This window comes from Sesamum indicum, linkage group LG12, assembly GCF_026168435.1.
Source record: "Sesamum indicum cultivar Baizhima isolate 11 linkage group LG12, ASM2616843v1, whole genome shotgun sequence".
Classification (NCBI taxonomy): Eukaryota; Viridiplantae; Streptophyta; class Magnoliopsida; order Lamiales; family Pedaliaceae; genus Sesamum; species Sesamum indicum.
In genome coordinates this window covers 10598040-10619200 of record NC_142668.1, presented here as the reverse complement: position 1 = coordinate 10619200, position 21161 = coordinate 10598040, and the positions used below count along the sequence as shown (strand labels likewise).

At 31.9% G+C, this 21161-nt stretch overlaps 3 protein-coding genes and 1 non-coding gene across 5 annotated transcripts; 3 read left to right on the top strand and 1 right to left on the bottom strand.

The window, feature by feature from the left end:
• Positions 1-1895: 1895 nt before the first annotated feature.
• LOC105165551 (forkhead-associated domain protein) lies at positions 1896-6555 on the top strand. 2 transcript variants are annotated; one of them, XM_088876008.1, is made up of 4 exons: positions 1896-2071; positions 3664-3791; positions 5080-5555; positions 6274-6555. In XM_088876008.1, the coding sequence occupies exons 1-4, from the start codon at positions 1921-1923 to the stop codon at positions 6299-6301; spliced, it is 783 nt and encodes a 260-aa protein (XP_088732134.1). In that variant the 5' UTR covers positions 1896-1920; the 3' UTR covers positions 6302-6555. The 2 variants fall into 2 exon arrangements, with proteins under 2 accessions (XP_088732134.1, XP_011082907.1); XM_011084605.3 differs by having other exon boundaries at positions 3664-3863.
• Positions 6556-7874: 1319 nt separating this feature from the next.
• LOC105165841 (exopolygalacturonase-like) lies at positions 7875-10142 on the top strand. The gene is made up of 4 exons (XM_011085003.3): positions 7875-8264; positions 8491-8799; positions 9238-9750; positions 9900-10142. The coding sequence occupies exons 1-4, from the start codon at positions 8112-8114 to the stop codon at positions 10125-10127; spliced, it is 1203 nt and encodes a 400-aa protein (XP_011083305.1). The 5' UTR covers positions 7875-8111; the 3' UTR covers positions 10128-10142.
• Positions 10143-10591: 449 nt separating this feature from the next.
• Positions 10592-10753, top strand: LOC148784850 (U1 spliceosomal RNA). The gene has a single exon (XR_016063446.1). It is a non-coding gene; the product is annotated as a U1 spliceosomal RNA (small nuclear RNA).
• A 127-nt stretch (positions 10754-10880) lies between these two features.
• Positions 10881-12787, bottom strand: LOC105165552 (Pentatricopeptide repeat (PPR-like) superfamily protein). The gene is made up of 2 exons (XM_020694525.2): positions 11247-12787; positions 10881-11151 (listed from the first exon to the last, which is right to left on the bottom strand). The coding sequence occupies exons 1-2, from the start codon at positions 12557-12559 to the stop codon at positions 11073-11075; spliced, it is 1392 nt and encodes a 463-aa protein (XP_020550184.1). The 5' UTR covers positions 12560-12787; the 3' UTR covers positions 10881-11072.
• Positions 12788-21161: the final 8374 nt, after the last annotated feature.

The window sequence follows — 21161 nt, the reverse complement described above, 5'->3', positions numbered from 1 at the left end:
ATAATGAAAAAATATTTTTAATTAATGCAAACCTCAAGGGAGCCCCTTGTAATTTATCCTTAATTTAATTTCACGATAGTTCGAAATATATCTTATGTAAAAGAATACATTTTTTTCAAATATAAACACAAATAACATAGTATAAACCCAATTAAATTAATTGTCAACCATATCTAATTTAATTAGCAAAAATTAAAACTCGATGATAAAGAAATCATGAGTTTAAATCCTACTTATTTAGCAATAATAATAATAAGTATTTAGTTAATCACATATATTTAATATTAATACTTAATTAATATTAATCATTAATAATTAGAACTCATGACATAATTATTTTTGCCCCCTAACATAAAGGTGGGTCTGGCAGTTTGGTTGTTGTCATGGCAAGTCATAATTAGAGTTGTTATTTTCGTGGGACACTGACTGAAATGATAATCCTATTGATTAAATTATAGACCAAAAAGAGAGGGAAAAAAAAGAAAAAAGGTAAATTATATTGACACTATTTGAGATCAAATATAAATAAACAATTTTGTTTTACAAAATTATAATTAGACTCTTTGAGATTGTCATTATAATTACAAATACATCCCTATTTAATAATAAAAGTTTATACAAACACCTTTAACGTACATTACACTAAAATTTCTTAAAAGGGGTATATTTGTAATTTTATAAAAAATATAAAATATTTATGTATTTTAAATTAATCTCAAGGATGATAATGTAATTTACATGATGAAATATAATGATAGCATGAGTGGATACTGTTTGGAATTCAAACCCTAAAATTGTTGATTGATTTGAAATGAAAGGATGCAAAGGGACCAACCAACCCACAATTTTATTCATTGCATCTATCCTTTTTTCTTCATTTCAACCTCTTACCTCCAAAGAAAAATACAAGGAAAAAAATTAAAATAAAGTAGGGGATAATATTCAAATGAGTCACGGCTTAAATCATTTCTTGATCTGGAATAATCTTATAGCTATATATTCATATTGAAAAATAGGTGATTTTTACTTATAAGTTCTTTTTTAGTGTATTTATGTGGAGTGTTCGCTCGTATTAAATAAATATATATTTTGAAAAATTACACCGTATTTTTGTGTGTATTGAACAATTCGATGAAGGAATTCAATGAGAGACGCTAAGGTAGAAAAAGAAATGAAAAAGAAAGTGTTGAAAAAGGGACAGTTCAATGGTTTGAGCGTAGGACTTCTCAATGAGAGGTCTTATATTTGTACTTAGAGTGTGTGTTGGGTGCGTGAATGTAAGAAAAAGAAAAGAAAAACAAGTATTAATTATCCAGTTGTTTGAGCTTTGGGTTTGAATCTTGAGTGCGTATGTGAGTGAGAGAGAAATGGTTCTATGAACAAGTTTGAAATTATGGGTTTCAATCATACTGGATGTGTGGGCTTTTGTTTTGTCTTATGTGAGATTATTTGTAATTTGTTTTCTTGTTTTTAGTTATGTTGATGTATTGCTCGATTTATTAAGATATTGATGTAATTATGTGATTACCACTTCAAATAAAAATATAAATAAATAAAAAATTAACTAATCTTATTTGACCAAGAAAAAACACCAAAAATGAAAAAAAATTAAATTTAACTATAGTAGAGGATAGAAAGATTTCTAAGCAAATTTACCCAATAAAAGGATTAGATTGCAAACATACCTATCATTTTACATTTCTTTTTTTTTAATTGAAGGATTATGATAATGGGCCGTTGGTGGGCTATTGTAATGAATGAAGACCGTAGCCCATTTCAAAGACTTCATATCACATTCTAAGAGATAAGAAGATCGGCCCAATTTAAAGCCTAAAGCCCACAGATATCTTATAATACTTTGACCCAATATAATATGTATCAATTCATAGATAACAAAATTGGCATGAGAGAGAGAGAGAGATGATAGTGAATTGTGGCGCGGTGTTGGTTCAATGGCGACCATTTTCACGCATGAAGACAGTGTGCTTGGCTTCTACATCTGCTACCGCCGAGCAGCTCAGGCAACAGCTTGATAATCTTCACAAGGAGGCGGACAACACAAGAGCCAAAGGTTTCAAGAGGCTTTCATTTTTATTCTTTTTTTTTAAAAATTTTGCTATCTGGCTCAGTTGTGAGGCTTTGGTTGACTGGATATTGGGATTGTTGAGTGAAATTAGGGTTGTAGCGTCTAAATTTTTGTTAATCTTTCATGAATGCATTGAATATTCAGTAGGTTGATAAATTCCATGTTCGCTGAGAGCGAGCAGTTGTTGGTGTTTGTGAATGGAAAATTGCATTCGGTTGCTTTTAGTATTTTGGTTAATATGACATTGGGAAAGGCCTAATGTGTCTCTTTTAACTATATTTTGATTCGTAATTGATTAGAATTTTAAGTATGAAGTGTAATTACACACTAAATAAATTTTGGTTAAGGTGAACACAACAGTTCTTTTGGCCGAACTGAGTGAATATGAGATGCAGTTCAATCTGGATTGCTGTAATTTTATTAAAATGATAGAATATCACTAGGAAAATAAACGACCCAATGGTTTACATAGTTCTGCCAAATCCAGCTTTCGTCCAAGCAAACTTTAAGTTTTTAGCTCTATGAAAGACAAACGAAGAACCTTGTAGGTTTTATTTCCATAGCCAAGAGACCTGAGTTGGTAATAAGGTGCATGGTTGGAAACTCATCTAGTGCCCCATTCTTTTACCTTATGAAGGTGGATTGGTCTCAATAGAGATAATTAGTTTGTTTGGCTTAGAGAATATCTTAGATGTGCCTAGGTTTATCAAGGATCTTGAACATAAATTCTTTGGGTGAGTTCCATAGTGATGACAGAGGGTGTAACAAGATCTTTGAGATTCATACTTGTGCATACTTTTATAAAAGGTGGAAGATGTGTCTCCCGTGGTTGTGGACTGGCTTTCACTGAATCCGATAAGTCTTGTGTGACTATATTGTTTTATGATGCTTTGGGTTGTTTTATAACATATTCATCATGCTGCTGTCAGCAAAATTAGATGTCTATTATTACTATGTTATTTCAGTCGGGCCTACCACTGACCCAAAAAGAGCATCAGAATAAAAAAAAATAAAATTAGTGGCCTCTGGAGGACTGGCATGTGCGCTCCTGTTTATGTGGAAACGTATTGGTAGATCATGACAGAGGATGGCACTGGCATGTATGGTTTGCATGTGTGCATAAAATCTTGGATGAAGTTGTCTTGTGATATGTAGACAATGGCAGAGTTGGTTGGGACATCAAAGAATCGGAAATTTGCATCTGATTTTGATGAGGCGCTGAGCAGCCAGGCAGAAACTTCTGCTAGAAGTGTGAAAGAGCTGACCAGGATTGCATTTGACAAATGGAAGTTTAGGCTGAGTGAGCAGTAACGGAGCACTCATATATTCTTGTTGCACCCTTCTTTAGCAATGAAATACCAATAAAGGCAGAAAGGTTCTTTTATTGCTGTGAGTTAAGAGAAATGACATATATGCCCCCCACCTCGTTTGAAAATAGATCTTAGGGATAACAACTATTTTTAAGTTTCATTGGTTATTTGGGTTTTAGAGGACCTACATATAGGCATCCTTTTCCTGAATGTACAGCTAAGGAGTTTTGTACCCTCTGGAAGACACTAATTGATGTTTGTTTCCAGCCAATAATGCAAGGTTGAGACTCATGCGGTTGTCTGAAGCAGTTGAGAAGCTTAGACGGCAAGCAGCAGTTAGTGTTCAAACCGGAAAAGAAAATGATGCTAGGGAGTTGCTATTTCAAAAGAAGAAGGTAATGCAGGCGATGGAGAAGTTGAAGAGTCGTATTGAATTGTTTGATGAGCTTGCTGCAAAACTGAATGAGGTATAGCTAAATTTCATCTGTCAACCTGCATGAGGTATAGCTCTTCTAGTGGAGGAGCTACCCATACCTGATGCTTTATACATGGAGAAGCGTATAGGATGTTTGTTTGACATTTTGGTTATAAATTGAGAAGTGTGCCTAAAATGGATGTATTCAGAGCTGTAACTATTAGAATCCTACCATCACATGCAATTTTGATTCCTTTATTAGCTAGCCAGTGCGCATAGCCAATTCAAGTAACATAGCTTTTATTGGTTCTTTGTGCTTGTTATAGTTAGGGTTGATGTTACTCAGATTGCTAGGATTCAGAATATGGTGTTATGCCAAAATATTTCTTTTTCTATATATTTTCTCTGTTATAAGATATTGTAAAGTAACATGGATTATTTTGAATAAAGAATTTTTGGCTTACACTTCATTGCCGTTAATTTATAATTCTACAGTGTTTACAAGCTCTTTGATATAAATAGTTGATGGGTGGCTCTGTTGTAATATTATGAAAATTCTTAGTAAGAGAACTTGAGCTTCCATTGATCTAGGTGATTTTACGACCCATGCAAAATCTTTGTCTTGCTTCTAGTTTTACTTCTTATTTCTTGTTCACATTTTTTGCATTCATATGTCATGCAATTTCTATAAGATCAATACATTCTTGCTCACTTTTGGAGAAAGTATACAAAGTGTCTGCAAACTTGTATGATGGTCTGATGGATATGGTCATTTAGTTGTTCTACAAGGCCCAGAATACTCCTAGTTGGCTGAAAGTGTGCATGTAAAGTTCCTCCAGTTAGATTAATGTTCATTATGAGACAAAAAATAATGAAGATATACTTGAACATTAGAAGACACAAAAATTATATTTATCTTTTATAAGGATGTAAGTAGAGCTCTTAGCTCATGTTACCTGAAGTGTAATTACCCAAAGCTTTTTATGCAATTTCAGAAATTGCAAGGTGTGAAATATTTGCAGTGGCAATGATGCTATAATTTTGTCAGGTTCTCATTTTAATTTGAGATGCGTATTGGTGTGCTCATTTTCTTCTCATCCTCTTTCCCTATATCTCTCCTCCTGGAACATAGAGAACATTGTGCTATAGACCCTTTTCTTTCTTTATTTTATGTTATTTTTTCCCGGGCTGAGGAGCTAGAGGGAATTCTTTTTCTCTTAAGATTTTTTGCAGCTGAAACTTGGTCTGAAGATCCCATTTGGTTTCAGGCAATTACCATGAAGGAAAGTCTACTAATTTCCAACATGGCATTGGATCTTGAAGTCAGTGAGATCAAAGCTCCTACTCCCATTCGAATTGTATCTCCAGTGGAGGGAAGTCAAAATGATACAGATGATAGTCAGCACTTGTGTATGAATAATCTGGAATTTCCAGAGGATCAGGAATTACAAGTTTTTTCAGATAGTCAAGGAGACATCCATGCAGAAAATGAGTTAACAAACCATGAGAAGTCTTTCATCGAAAAGAAGTCTACTGGTCCTGACAGTGTCCAGAGTCCAAGGGATATCTCCACATTCGAGGAGTTCATGGACCACTTGGATCAACAGCTCAACAAAATTGAAGAAGAACTCGAAACATGTGTTAGGTTTTCAAACGTACTTCTGGAAAGGAAGGAAAAACCAGAATACTCAAAGGTGCAACACGCAATAGAAATTCTTGAGGGCGTTCGGCATACTAGAGAAAGGTTTTTGTTTGAACCACACTCTTAACTGTTGCTTAATGCTTTACATGTTTTCATCTGCAAAACTACATTTTTGGTCCTAACTTTAAAGGGGTGGCATTCTTAGGACTTCCAAATATCAAGGTGGCAAGTTACTCTATTATGCTTTCAAATTTTTGCAATTTTAGTTCACTGCCCCATGGAGAACAATATAATTTTGTCGGAATTTGATCACATGAGGCTCACTTTACTAAAAATTTGCGATTTGGCATTTTGGGTTGAAAATTCGCATGCATTTTGCTTGTGAGATTAAAATTATTACCCATCAAACTTATAGGACTGATATTGTCACCATCTCTTAATTTATAGGACTAAAATGATTGCTGACGTTTCAATTATAAGTCTTATAAATTAAGAAGTGTCAATTTTAGTCTTTCAAATTTGATGAGTAGTAATCCCACACTAAAATATGCAAATTTTCCCTCTAAAATGAAAAATCCCCTACTTTTTTAGTCATGCGAGCAGCACGTGATTGAATTCTAGCTGAATTCAAAGTCTCCGACCAGCAGTGTGCTGAAATTACAAAAATGGAAAACATGGAGTAAATTTACCATCTCAATACTCGGATGTCCTAACAATGCCACCCCTAAGTTGCAAGACAAAAAATTGCAGTTTTTCGAGTTATCATCAAATTCCTTTTATTCTTTCTGCGGTTGGTTACTGACAATCCATATGTTCACAGAATTGCAGCTATGAAGCAAACAAAATGAGTTCTAATGCAGTGCCATTTTTTGCGCGATGATGAGAGATGAGCTGCGTTTTGTTCCTGGAACAGCCTTGTTTGTATTTCTCTGATCAAAGGAATCACACAAAGAGAGATGAGCAGGCATGTGTATGATGATGAAATATCTGCTGGCTATTACTATTTTATTTTTTCCTGTGAACTATTTGTTTTGCTTGTCAAATACTTGAGTAATGTACATACTAATTAGCAATATATTCATGTATTTATAAATTGCCCCCACCTTTCCTATGTTTGGTTTAATTATAATTTTTTTTTCATTGTTAGGTAAATTACAAATACCCTATTCACAATGAGCCCATTTTCTTAGTTATAGTTTTTATCTATTTTAGAGAATTGACTAAAATATTTTTTTTCAATTATAATCATATATATATTTTAAAAGTTTTAAAATTGTTTTATGGATTTATGCCTTATTAATTATTCACTTTACTTGATCTCATATATTTAGATACTTTTTCAAACATATATTTTTTTTTTAATTTTAGCAAGGCTAAAGCAATAATTTTCACCTGAGTATCTTATTTGGGATAATTACACTTTTCTCTCATTGGTCTAATTACACGTAAATACTCTTGTGGTTTGAAAAATTACATCTAGTATCTCTAATGTTTGTTTTTGCCTTAGGTCATTCTATTAGTCAAAATTTATCGAGTCTGTTGATAACAAAAAAAAAAAGAATGAAAATTTATATTTACATTCAATTGATTTATTACTGACTTATTGCATGTCAAATAAATATTTTTCTGATCAAATTACCAAATTACCCTTATCTATTAATTTGGTTAGAAAAACATGTGTTTGGCCTGTAATAAGTCAATTAGATAAATATAATTTTTTTTAATATCAACAAATTTGATGAATTTTAAGTAATGAAGGGATCTATTTATAAGACGGAAACAAATATCAAGGTATCTAAGTGTAATTTTTTAAATTATACGAGTCTACGTGTTATTACACCAAACTTTAAGAGAACCAATGCAATTATTCCTAATTAATTTTCATTTGAAAGGATTTTTTATAATTTTTCAAATAAAGAAAATATATTCATAATTATGCCATAATGTACCCTTTTACAATATAATGTTGCATATTGACCCAGTCGATATTCCATTTATTAACTTATAAAGTTAACCTCTTCAATTAATTTTGAAATTTGATAAGCATTTTTCTATATTTGACCATTTTAATATTATTAAAATTTTCATTATGTTCTTATTTTTAGAATTACTAAATATTATTCAAAATAGATTCAGAAATATTGACTAGATTATTTCACTTGATCGGTCAACAACATAAAGTTATAATTTCGAAATATATATTATTTTTCTGAAAATACAGTTAACTTTATGAATTTATTAAACTTTCGGATTCTTCTCATCCGAAGTCAATTACAAATGGGGTTTTAAATTTTACAATAATAATTAGAGAAAAGAATAATTTACAATCTCTTTAAATTAATAGAATTCTTTTGATTTTGGTCAACTATATCTAATATATGTTAAGAAAGCAATTGAATTCACAAAATTATGTGGCAAAATTGTTGGCGTTTCATTCTTCAAAATGAGATCTCACAATGGAAACTAATAAAAACCCACTTTTTTCAAAAACCTCTCTATTTATAAATGGAAAGAAAGAATTAATCTGTGGCATTATGATTCTATATTCAACCACTTGCCTATATATATAAATGGCATACAGTATCAAGAAGACAACATCGTATCCGTAATCTACATTTGCAAAGAGTTCATCACAAACACAAGAACTAATTAGAGAAAATGGCAGCCAAATGTTACCTTAACATGATCCCTTCATCACTTCTCTTGTTCTTGTCCATTTTAGTACTTGTTAGAGGTGTTTCTTTGCCTCCAAGATCCTTTCATGTCATCAAGTACGGCGCAGTCGCCAACGGAAGAACGGACAGCACTCGTGTAAGTCATGAATATATCAGAAAAACAAACCTCGTATATTTAAGGTGGCATTGTTATATCAACACTTGTTGGCTTAGTTGGTAGGGAAAATATTCTAGTTAGATGTTTATGGGTTCGATTTTCCTATAAGCAACCTATGATAGGGTTAACCACCACCTTAAAAAGTGTGGGATCTCACTTTTTTACGACTCATTGTAATAATATTTCTTGTTTTTCCCTGTTTTAGGCCTTTCTTAGAGCATGGGAAGATGCATGTGCGTACAATGGAAGAAGTAGGGTTACGATCCCACAAGGGACATATTTGTTAGGATCAGTGTCCTTTGAGGGTCCATGCAATGGTTCAATGACCTTTCTGATAAAAGGGACTCTAAGGGCTCCGACGGATCCCGGGAAGTTCTTCACTGACACATGGATCGGCTTCCGGTACATGGAGAACCTGACGGTGAAGGGCGGCGGATACTTGGACGGCCAAGGGGCTGCTGCATGGGAATACAATGACTGCCACAAGAATCCTAACTGCAAGCCTCTTCCTGCTGTAAGTTCAATTGTTGTAATTATTCAGTTAGATTAATGTATATCATTGGAAGTAGAATTGTTCTTTTATCTTCATTTTTAATTAGTGTGAGATTCTGTTTTCTTGTTAATTTTGAGATGAATTTTCTTGCCATATATAGGGAATAAAGTTTAATTAGAGCAATTTTCTGAAGAATTTTTGGGTTCTGCGATGTGATGGATTTTAGAGGAAATAAACTTATAGCATCTCAAAGATTATTCATATAAATGGAAATGCAGAATCTCAGAGACCTGTTTGAATGAGTTGATAACTATAAAAAATTAATTTCAGAATGAAACAATGGCAGTTACTAATAAATTTGGATTTATTTGTGCTGATTTGAAATTTTCAGAAAAGGAAAGCTTGTAAGATGGATTGTTTAGTGAGAGATTTTCTTGTCTTAAATCTTACTATTTTCAGACACTGAGGTTCGATTTCGTAAGAAACTCAAAGATCCAGTACCTAAGATCAATCAACAGCAAGAACTCCCACATCAACATATTTGCTTGCTACAACATGGACATCAGCTACATCAGGCTGTCAGCACCAGCGAACAGCCCCAACACAGACGGCATCCGCATCGGCAGCTCAAGCAGAATCAAGATTTCACGGGCCGTCATCAGCACAGGAGATGACTGCATATCCATGGTCTCTGGCAGCCAGAACATCGACATATCCGACGTCTCTTGTGGGCCGGGTCATGGGATTAGCGTTGGGAGCCTGGGCAGAAGTCATCAGCACGAATATGTCACAGGAATAAGCGTGCGAAACTGCACGTTTATAGGCTCAGATAACGGCGTGAGGATCAAAACATGGGCTCCCTCCTTGTATAGTCTGGCTTCAAACATAACCTTTCAGGACATTGCCATGATAAGTGTCCACAACCCTCTTGTTATTGATCAACAATACTGCCCATTAGCCCAGTGCCTAGAGGTAAGCTCTTTTGACGTCCTGTGCTCTGAAATTTCAAATAATCATAACCATCTACGTATGCCAGACCCCACATGTTTTCACTGTTGAAATGACTATGATTGTCCTTAAATACTCTTTATGTATCGGTGATGATACTTCTTTTCTTGTAGGGTGATTCGGCTGTGCAAATAGAGAATGTGATATTCAAGAACATTTGGGGCATCTCAAGTACACAAGTTGCGGTGAATCTACAATGCAGTGGGGCGCTGCCTTGCAAGAACGTCAAAATCATAAACATCAACTTGGCGTACAAGGGCCGTGGGGGACAGGCGAAAGCCCTGTGTTCTCATGTGTTGGGATCTTCTTATGGAAAACAGATCCCTGCTGGCTGTTTCTAGCTGCTTTTCTTTTTGCTTCACTTGCAGTAACTACAGCTTTCACTAAATCACTAACTTGAACTACATATACACCTTTAGTGCACAAAATCCTGTGTTTCAATTTGCACTAGTGGTGTATTTTAGTTTACTCAAGGTGTAGATATGTTGGAGGAGCAAACGTTGCTCATACGGTCTAGAATCAGAAGAACGTTTTCATTGAAATCCTGTCTTTGATCGATCACTTCAAGAAACTCATGAAGTTTATTTCGAATCAAAGAAATCCTGGACTTGAGGGATACTTTAATCTGCTTGATATATTATATCTCAGAAATTATCCAAATTTGTTAAATGGGAAAATCAAAATTACCAAAATTTAGCATGTTGAATTCTTGAAAGTGTGTTGGAGCAAACTATCCCACATTGATAGCAAAACTGCAGACGAGGGTGGAAAGTGAATAAATGGGGACCTAGTGGCACATTAATACATACTTACCTGGACGGGGTCGATGGGTGATCAAGAAGGCCCATGGCCTAGGTTGGTGACCTCCATTGCACTCAGGAGGGGTGCCCGCCTAAGGTCGGCCCATAGTGGTCGAGCCTACGTCGTAATTTGTGGTAGAGGGGGCTTGCGTTCGCGCGGCCCCTGCCCAATTCATTATCTTAAATTTTGTGATACGACCTCGATCACTATCCTGGCCAAACGAAAGATATCTCTCATGTACTAGCAAATTGCAACATAAAGCTGCATTTTTGCTTCTTCCATGTAATGCAAAATTGCGAGCCTGCCCAATTTTCGATGTCTATAGATAACGGAAAAAATTTGTATGTTCTCATGTATTACATATGCTAGTAAGCCAAGTTTAACATATGACCGTTAACTACGTTCTGTTCTAAACCTCTATTATATCCGGTTGATATGTTCCACCGGCCATGAACTCATGTACTTCTCCATTCACTTCAATCAAACTACATCCCGGTTGTTTCTCCATCTGCTTCTTCTTCATCGTCATCCTTTCCTGCACTGCTTTCCTGAAATCCCCTGAGGCTGCATAGACGTTTGACAACAATACGTGAGCACTCGTGTCATCAGGATCCAACGATATCAAATTTCTTGCTGCCCATTCAGCACTGTCAACGTACCAATGACTACTGCAGGCTGATAACAGCGATCCCCATATAATAGCATCAGGTTTCATAGGCATACTTTTTACAAGCTCTGCTGCATCTTCAATCAAACCTGCTCTGCCTAGAACATCAACCATGCAACCATAGTGTTTCATTGTTGGCTCGATGCTGTATGTTTCTGTCATCAGTTTAAAATACTCTCTTGCTTTATCGACTCGTCCTGAATGATTGGATGCTGTTAGAACCGCAATGAAACTCACAGAATCCGGTCTAAGATTTGAAGATTCAAGCTCCAAGAACAACTCAAATACGTCATCTTCAAAGCCATTTGTTGCTAAGCCTAACATCATTGAGTTCCAAGATGACAGCCCTTTCCATGGGGTGGTCACAAAAACTTGGCGTGCCGTCTCAACGTCTCCAGACTTGCAGTACATGTCGATGATTGCTGTAATTACAATCACATTCAGCTCAACACCGTTCTTCTTGATATAGTCATGGATCCATTTCCCTTGTTCAAGAGCTCCTAATTTCGCACAAGCATTCAACACACTTACCAGCGTAAACTCACTAGGCTTAATCCCCATCTCCTGCATCTCGTAAAAAAGCTCCAATGCCTCAATCCACTTCCCATTTCTAACATAACCACTGATCATAGTATTCCAAGAAACCTCATTTCTACATGGTATCTTACAGAACAATCTCCAAGATTCCTCCACTTCACCACACTTTGCAAGGCCCATAACCATCGAGTTCCAAGCGACAACATCCGAATCTCTATCTTCATCAAACAGTTTCCAAGCATTGCCCAAAAGCCCACAATTCGCATACATGTGAATGATCGAATTTCGTATAAACGGATCAAATTCCAATCCTAGTTTAACGATTCTTCCATGAAGCTGGGCTCCATCTTCGGCTAACCCCAGCTGAGTGTAAGCCTTGAAAACTGATGGATAAGTGAGCTTTTCGGGCTGAACTCTCGAGTCCACCAGCATTTCAACAAAAAGTGAAATCGCAACATGAGGGTCTGAACTCTGAGAGAACCCCCTGATAACAGTATTCCAAATGAAAAGATTTGGTTCCTCAATCTGCCTAAAGACTGAGAACGCATAGACCAAGTCCCGGTCCGGGCCCGTGGCGCAGAAGGCCAAGACCCGGCTAGCAGCCACGGCGTCTTTCGCTAGGCCCGTTTTGATGATATGGGCATGGATTTTCTTCAGGTCTTTGATTGTGTGGCAGTTGGTTTCCAGCATTGACAGGAATGGTTGGTCGGAGATAAACTTTGAGATAGAGGTTGATGGTGGATTGAAGGAGCAAAAACATGGTGGCATTCGTGTGTGAACTTTGTTTGTGAATCAAATGATCAATGTGTAATAGGAGAAGAAATATTGCACAGTTATGAAAGCTCAGAACAGATTCTTACCTTTTAAGCGTGGCTTCGTGGCAGAGTTTAAGGTTTGTGAATTAATGGAGAAAATGGGCAAATTCCGGTGGCGTTCTCATCAGTTCGCGGTAATGGATAAGGTGCTTCCGACAAGTTGTATGAGGATAAATTACAATGTTTTACAGCTTCTGTTTTATATATACAGTAAAACCTCTATAAATTAATACTCTATAAATTAATAAACTTTCTAAAATAATAAAATCTTCCGGTCCCGACTTGGGCCTTTGTAAAAAATCATCAAATTCGATAAAATAATAAGATAATAATTTTTCAGAAAATTCCTTTATAAATACTAGGTCCCATTAAAACTCTAAATTAATAATTCATAAATATTACAATTATAAATATTATGGTAATTTGCTAAAATATGAAGTTTGTAATGCTTTACGCATTTGATCATTCATGAATGATTTTACGATGCCTTTTAGATGATAAGACATGGTGGGTTGTTATGAATTATTTTATTTTCATATTGAGATTTATATAGTATATGTTTCATTCATCATGTATGAATATATTTAATTGGCTATAATAGTTATTTAAGTGCAACGAATTAATGTAAACATGTATATGTAAGTAATTTCAATGAATTGATACATGCTTCTATGAATATGATAGTTAATTGTATACAATGAATTGATATTATACATAAATATATTTAATTAGTTACAAAGAATTGATTGATGCATGAATATAATCAATGAAACATATATGAATTCAATTATTTTAATACATATGTACTAAATTTGCTGAATTTAAAAAGTCTCTCTTTTAATTAATAAAATATTAATTATCGATAAATTAATATCTCTCTAAATTAATAAAATTTCATGGTCCCAAGGTTATTAATTTATAGAGGTTTTACTGTATATATTTTTGAACCCCAAAACAAACTACATATTAATAGATAGAGGTTTTTATATACACAAGATGTTGATGTATGCGATTCTCGCGAACGTATAACATTTTTTTTGGTGTGAGATGATAAAAAAAATAAATTATAAAAAATAAATTGTAATAAATGTAGAGAAATAAGATGAGAGAGAAATATAGAGTACTGAGTAGTTATGAGAAAAAAAAATATAATTATGAGAGCATTAAAAAATATTGAAATTACTAATCTGATCAAATTTTTTTAAAGAAAAGAAATAAAATGAAGGGTAAATTTTCAGTATTTAAAAATTAGCACGACAAAAAAAAAATTCTTTTATAATAGTATAGCTAGTTATATAAATCCATTTGCGATATTATTCTTCGAAATATTCTAAATCTATTGCTAGTATAAAATTTATAAAAAAAACTTAGACAGTTTGTGTAAATGATGTCATTAAAATTGGACGTTGCCGTTTCTTTTGCTAAATGATCCACTGCTTGATTTGCCTGTCGACAGTATAATGCAAGCTGCAAATTGAGGAACTCAGTGGAGCTCCTCCAAAGTCCTGCAGTAACGGGCTCCTGGAAATGTTAATAGAACACAACTTTAGAATCATATCAATAGTAAGATGTTTGATTTTCGATTGTGTTGCCAATTTCACTCCATTTTTAATATGTATTATATCCTATATGACTTTTGAATGCTGCTGTAAAGTTGATGGATCCTCCACATCCTGCTCCAAATCCAACTTTCATAATCTATTCTACTAGACAAGGGTTTAATAATATTTATTATCCCGTATATTAAAAGGTGACGAAATAAGGACCCTAGATATAAGGGTAAATGTTACCCTGATTTTTATTTTTTATTATTTTATTTTATTTTTTATAATTATAAAATTCCGGCTATTAAATTTTTAAAAGTGATCGGAATTTGCTTAAGTGATTAAAAATAAGGGCTTTCTCTAGGGCATCTGTTGACTTGTATTTGTTTTAAAAATCAAGTTCGACCTAAGTCACTACAAGAAAATAGAAGATTAATGACAAAAAAATCAAATGACAGAACTGTTTATTTTGTCACAATAAGAAATTTTATGATTTTAATAATTATTATTATTTTGTAAAAATTGTTATTAACATGAATTAATGACAAATATGTGCACAAAGTTATCACTAAATACAATTAGTGACTCGTGTATAGTGACGATCTAGTAACAACAAATAATAGTTGTCACTATTTTATGTTACCACTAATTTGTCACTAAGGGCATGATTTGTATACATGAATGGAATTAAGTAGGAATGGAATGGATTGAGGAATGAAATAAAGAACGGAAAGGAATCACATTGGATAACATTTCTATGATTGGTATACTCAATAAATTAGAAGATAATATAATTCATTCCTTAGTTCGTTAGTTGATCCATTAACATAATTGATAATTAAAAAATAATAATTAGTAATGAAATAAATTTATATTTATTGCAAAATTTCTCTTTTGTAATTTTTCTAAAAGAATTATTATTCATATTTTTTTGAAAATATAGAATTCAATTGTATAACAATAGTATTTTAAAAACCGAAGGTTATAAACAGTTTATAAAACATCTCTTATATTATTAAAGATATGCATTTATATAAATTATTTATTTGCATAATGAATAATTTATTGATTCGTCAAACATATAGATAATATTTTTCTATTCAAATAAAAATATTAATTCAAATAATCAAATAGATAATGTATTTAATCAGACATTTATCATTATTTATTCAATACTTAGTTAAGGAATTTTTTTGAATTAATAAAAATTAATTCAATACCAAGATTATTTTTTTTTTACCATGCATATATAATTAATTCTCAATACTCGATACAAAAATTATTTAAATTTAACATCAATTAAAATTTAAACATTAAACTAATACAAGGAAAAAAGAGAGAGAAAGAACTTTGATTTCCAATATGTTAGGAGGGAATGACTAATCCCTTATCTGAAGGAATAAGAATTCCCATGGAAATGGGTATTCCCAAACTCAAAGCATACCAATCAAAGGTGTGGGAATGGCCATTCCATTCACATCCCGTTCCTACATACTAATTACACCCTAGTTGTATTTAATGATAATTTTATATATATATTTTTGTCACTGATAATTATATAGTGATAAAATCAAAATTATTGTAACTTAACATATATTATTAATGATAGCTTTAAAATATCATTTTATAGTTTGTCAAAATATCATATTTTCTTGTAGTGAGTGCTTAAGTGGAACAACAACTCTGCCACATAAGCCATGACATGGAAGAAAAGAATGAAACACTTTTTATTTGGGATTTTTTACTAATTGGATATTTTTTTTTTATTTCTTCTCTGCCATATAAGCGCTTACATGAAAATAAATATCAAGTTGCATTAAAATAAATTTTGAATTTATATTATATACTAGCTGTGATGGCATGGCGTCCTTAAGCATATAATAAATAATCATACACACTTCATGATATATTATAAATTAAGAAAAATATAAAACCTAATACATCAGTTTCAAACAAAAAAAATATATAAATACAATAAATTATCGAAAATAAAAATATTACTTTATAAATAATTATAAAACTTAAAGGTATTTTATATAATACAAATTTAATTAAAAAACTAACCCTGACCCATTCCCCATCGGCCCATCTCCACTCCTGCCTCCGCCACCAAACCCTCCCCCCTTTGGCCGCCGTTGAGGTGGCGGGGTGCCCCAATCTAGGGGACGTTGATGTCGCCCAGACCGGAGTCGATGTCAAAGGGCGCGATAGCGTCAAGGGAGATGGATTGGGGGGTGCTAGTGGAGGCGAATGCGGGGGCAGGGAGGTTAATTTTTTATTTTAATTTATATTATATAAAATAATAATTTTATTTTTATAATTATATAAATAATAATTTAAAATTAATTTTATATAATTTTTTAATGTAAGTGTTTATGTGGCAGATAAAAAAAAATAGTGAATCATAAAAAATCCCAAAAAAATAATTTTAATTTTTGTCCACATAAATAAATTTTGATTACTTTTAAAAATTTAATAGCTTGACTCCCGCAGTTACACACACATTAAAAGAAAAATAAAAAATAAAAACTTTGGGGTACCAAAATTTCCTATCCATTTCATCCAATATAAAGTTTCCTATCCATTTATCTGACCAAATATAATATAGTGATAGGAAATTACAAAGTAAAGTGTAAGCTAAGTAGGCTTTAAATTTTGGATATCATCAATTGGTCAAAAGTACAAAGTCTAGGTTAGGATTTTGGCCAACAACCAACTCCCCCTCTTTACTCTATGGTCCTACCTTTTTTCTTTAATTCTATTTCCATCCCTCACCATTTCAATAATAATACAAAGGAATAGTTACATCATTTTCCTATAAAGTTTGATGTAATTATCCAGAGACTTTATATATTTTAAAAAATTACGTCTAACACTCTTGATATTTATTTTTGTGTAACAAATAGATCATTTAATTAGTCAAATTTCACAATTTATTTATATTAACAACAAAATTAAATAAAAATCTATATTTACTCCTAATATAAATTCAATTTAAGATGTAACCAATAAGGAAAGAAGAAAACAAAATTCTTGAAAATAATAATGTGTAAAGTACAAATTTAAATTCAAGTAAAATTTAATAAGTGATCTGATAAGGATCAAACCCGATTGTAGGGTAAAATAGTCAATTTATAGATATCTATATTTATACTATTATAAAAGAAAACTTTTTCATTGTACCAATTTTTGAATATTCAAATTTATTCTTTATTTTATTTTTTTCTTTTAAAAAAATTGATCAGATTAATAATTTTAATATTTTTTAATAATCTCGCAAATATTGTTTTCCTCTTAACTACTCACTACTCCAGATTTATCTCCCACTTTACTTCTCTACATTTACTATGATTTATAATTGTAATTTGCTTTTTCTACAAATTCTTTTTTTTCTTTTATCATCTCACACCAAGAATTTTTTGTATGCTCGTGAGAACCGCGTGCGGTAATAAATAATTATAAAAAAAAATTATCGTATAAAATTTTTAGTACCCAAATTTACCCTTTATTTTTTTTTCTTAAAAAAATCTGATCAGAATAGCAATTTCAATTGTTTTAATAATTTCACAATTATTATATTTTTCTCTTACCCACTATTCCACGTTTCTCTCTCTTTTTACTTCTCCATTTCCATATGTCATATTTTTAATAAACACATAATTTTATAATTTATTTTTCTCTCTCACCTCACTCCATTTCTTTCTTCTCAAGGACTTTGTCATCCATTTACATCACAATTATATTTTTTTCCCTCTTTATTTCATATTATAATTTTTTTTGTATGATTGTAAGGACCGCGTGCAGCAACTACTTATCACTATGAGGACCACTATCCATGTCATTAGTCTTGTAAGTGACATATTTTATGTTTATAGCCACTTATGTAGATAAATATTTCATATTGATTGTAAACGAGAAATTCAAGTGGTTATAAATTTTAAGACTTCCATTTCGAGTTAGCTGTATTTTTAAAATAAAATTATGACGTTCATATAAAAAAAACGAACAATACTTGTTCATCAGGGCACCAATTAAGCCGCAACCAAATAGAGCAACATCATCCTTGCGCGCACGCATACACATACATATATATGAATTGATTTTTCTATTATAAATTAATGTTGTATCTTATATTTTATTATATTATTTTATATAATACAAAGATAATTATATTTACATTCCCTAATCTATCTATTTACACAAACTATTTCAATCTTTTGTGTGATTCAAAAAAAAAAAAAAAAACCATCTCGGACAACTGTAAAGCAGTAGTAGTTCGTGTAGTGATGTTCATATTTCTCGGAGTGTATATATATAACTTTTTAAAAATCAGAGGTAGTTGTATGATGATATCGACAATCCTAATGGATATTTTTTGAAAAAGTAAGAATAATTTTTATAAATAGATCGTAGGCCAAGACGTATAAATATAATTATCCCTATAATATATATATATATGGCATGTGTGTATAAAAATTTGAATAATTGATTGAGTTGGATCTCAAGGAAGATGAGATGTTGGGTACCTGAGGAAACATGGTCTGAATTGGGGGCAACACATGCCCACTTCATCTCCAACCTTAATAAAGGCAAAAACTTGACAAGATGGTTACCTAAAAATTACTTTTTTTTGAAAAAATAAAAAGGAAAATGTATACAAAAATGAATATGAATATTAGTTACAAAGCACTTTGTAGTTGGTGGACAAAGCTCAATTAACTACCCAAACCAAAAAAGAAAAAAGAATCTAATAAAAATTGGATAGAATTAATTATTACATCTTTTAAATACTAACAAATATGTTTGGAATTTTTTATCTCCAAAGACTATGGTCCTTGCTCCACAATATTCTTGGTGGAGTCTATTCCGACTTTTGGTAAATCCTCCCAACTTTAAAAAAAAAAAATTTAGTCCTATACGTTAAGAGTGACGATTTTAATTCAATTCAAATTAAAAATTGTAATTTGGTTCTGTAATTTTAAAATTGTGATGATTTTAATTATTTTCAGCCAATTTGACTGGAAAATTTCATGTCGTCAACCATGTTAATATCTGAATTGCGACTTTTGACTAATTTGATGACTTGACAGTCCAACATGTGTTCTTCTTTTTTTTTTTTTTTTTTTCTAGAGTGACTTGGCAAAAAAAAAATTACCACTGATGGTATGTCAAGTTTTTTTAAGTTGTAATTTTCTATTTGCCAAGTCATATTCTAAATGAATATGTTGGATTAGTACATAATCAAATTCATTAGAAGCCTATTTTAGGTGTTGACATGGCTGAAGACACGAAATTTTTCGACAAATTGGCAGGAAATAATTAAGATTACCACAAATTTTATAATTATTGTTAATTTTAATTGAACTGAACTAAAATTATCACCGTCTAAATTACAAGACTAAAAAGTGAAATTTCCCCCAAACTCGATTTATTGCCATCTCGATTACACAAATTAAGAATTGCAAATACACAAATACCCTTGGGAAGAAAAAAAAAAAAAAAAAAAAGAAGCTGTGGAATATAAATGTAACGAACAAGAAATCGGAGTCTATGGTCAATTCATACAACTTTCCATATTATGTAACTCTATAAATAGGGTGATGAAGATTTATTCGATGGGAGTTGAATTTTTTCAGCAAGTGAGAAATTGTAAAGTTCTAGAACTTTGACTTTTACTGAACAGGTGTTCCATTTATTCTGTAACAGTGTAAGAAATTATGTGTAATATCAATAGGAAATGTATAGAAAGCATAAATCAATGATAAATAGAAATATGTATAGATGGATGTCACTGGAGATGGCAAATTTAAATAAAAAAAAAAATTACAATCAGCTTTCTGAAAAATTTGATATGATTATAAATATCTTTTCGTTATTTAAAAAATTATTAATACTCTAATGAGGTTTGGTGAAATTATATGATTTTTGGATGGAGGTTTGAAATTATTAGCTTTGTGTTTTTTCATTAAAAAAAAATTAGATAAAGGGGATGGAAAATTTTCAAAAAATGTAAAAGAATTGTTTACTCAATCCATAAAAAAAGTTTAGAATTTTTTGAAAAAAAATGCAGTTATAATGTATAGTCCGTAAGGTCATTTTAGTTGGTGCATCATAAAAAATGGATAAAATCTAATAGAGACTAACAGATTAAGGCAGACGAACTTTAGACTTAGGGGTATTGATAATTTTTCAAACAATAAAAAAGTATTTGTAATTACGTCAAATTTCATGAGAACTTGTTTTAAGTTACACTTTAAATAATGAAAAAAGAAAAGAAAAGGAATAATAGGGAGAAATAGGGTCGCATCCAATGAAGTATTAGGTACAGACATTTATTTTTTAAGGTTTTGATACTTTCCTTGTTCTTTAAGTCTTACTTTATGCGGTTCTTGTGTGTGGCCAATTACATAGAACAAAGAATCTAAGGAGAATAGCCCATTGATTGCCTTCTTTAGGCAACAAAACATTGATTTACTTTGGTAACAAATGATTATTTAATTTATTCAATTAGATTTTATATTTTAAATTCTATTATATATTATATTTTAATTAATATATATATATATATTATGTATAATTAATGAGGCATAACTCAATTAGCAAAATGGAGCCCAATGACTCTAATTTGTTAAATATTTTATGAATTTCAAATTATTTTTAAATTCAGTCATTTGAAATGTTTTTCTCAAATTCTTCCATCAAATTCAAATGCACTCTTAAATATTTTTATAATGTAGGAAAAAATTAGTTGTTTCATTTTTCAAATAATGAAGGGGCAAAGTGACAATAACCATATAGCTGGAGGGGCAAACTGCAAAATTAATAAGAAAAACAAGAAATTCTAGAACAAACACTTATGTTTGTTCCTGGATCTTGGCTTCTGGATACTAGAATGAGTCCCATATAAGAAAAAGGGTTGTACACTCACACAAAGTTGAAAGACAGAAAAAGTAAAATAACAAGTTTCATCATTACCATCACACCACCAACCCGCCCCCCCCCCTCCTCCCC

Excerpts from the sequence above, each read along its gene's own strand:
- LOC105165552 (XM_020694525.2), bottom strand. The coding sequence starts at position 12,559 with ATGCCACCATGTTTTTGCTCCTTCAATCCACCATCAACCTCTATCTCA. Across the intron at positions 11,152-11,246 it reads TCAGCCTGCAGTAGTCATTG|CCTCAGGGGATTTCAGGAAA; the intron begins GTACGTTGACAG and ends ACGTCTATGCAG.
- LOC105165841 (XM_011085003.3), top strand. The coding sequence starts at position 8,112 with ATGGCAGCCAAATGTTACCTTAACATGATCCCTTCATCACTTCTCTTG. Across the intron at positions 8,800-9,237 it reads ACTGCAAGCCTCTTCCTGCT|ACACTGAGGTTCGATTTCGT; the intron begins GTAAGTTCAATT and ends TACTATTTTCAG. Across the intron at positions 9,751-9,899 it reads CATTAGCCCAGTGCCTAGAG|GGTGATTCGGCTGTGCAAAT; the intron begins GTAAGCTCTTTT and ends CTTTTCTTGTAG.
- LOC105165551 (XM_011084605.3), top strand. The coding sequence starts at position 1,921 with ATGATAGTGAATTGTGGCGCGGTGTTGGTTCAATGGCGACCATTTTCA. Across the intron at positions 3,864-5,079 it reads TTGCTGCAAAACTGAATGAG|GCAATTACCATGAAGGAAAG; the intron begins GTATAGCTAAAT and ends ATTTGGTTTCAG. Across the intron at positions 5,556-6,273 it reads GTTCGGCATACTAGAGAAAG|AATTGCAGCTATGAAGCAAA; the intron begins GTTTTTGTTTGA and ends ATATGTTCACAG.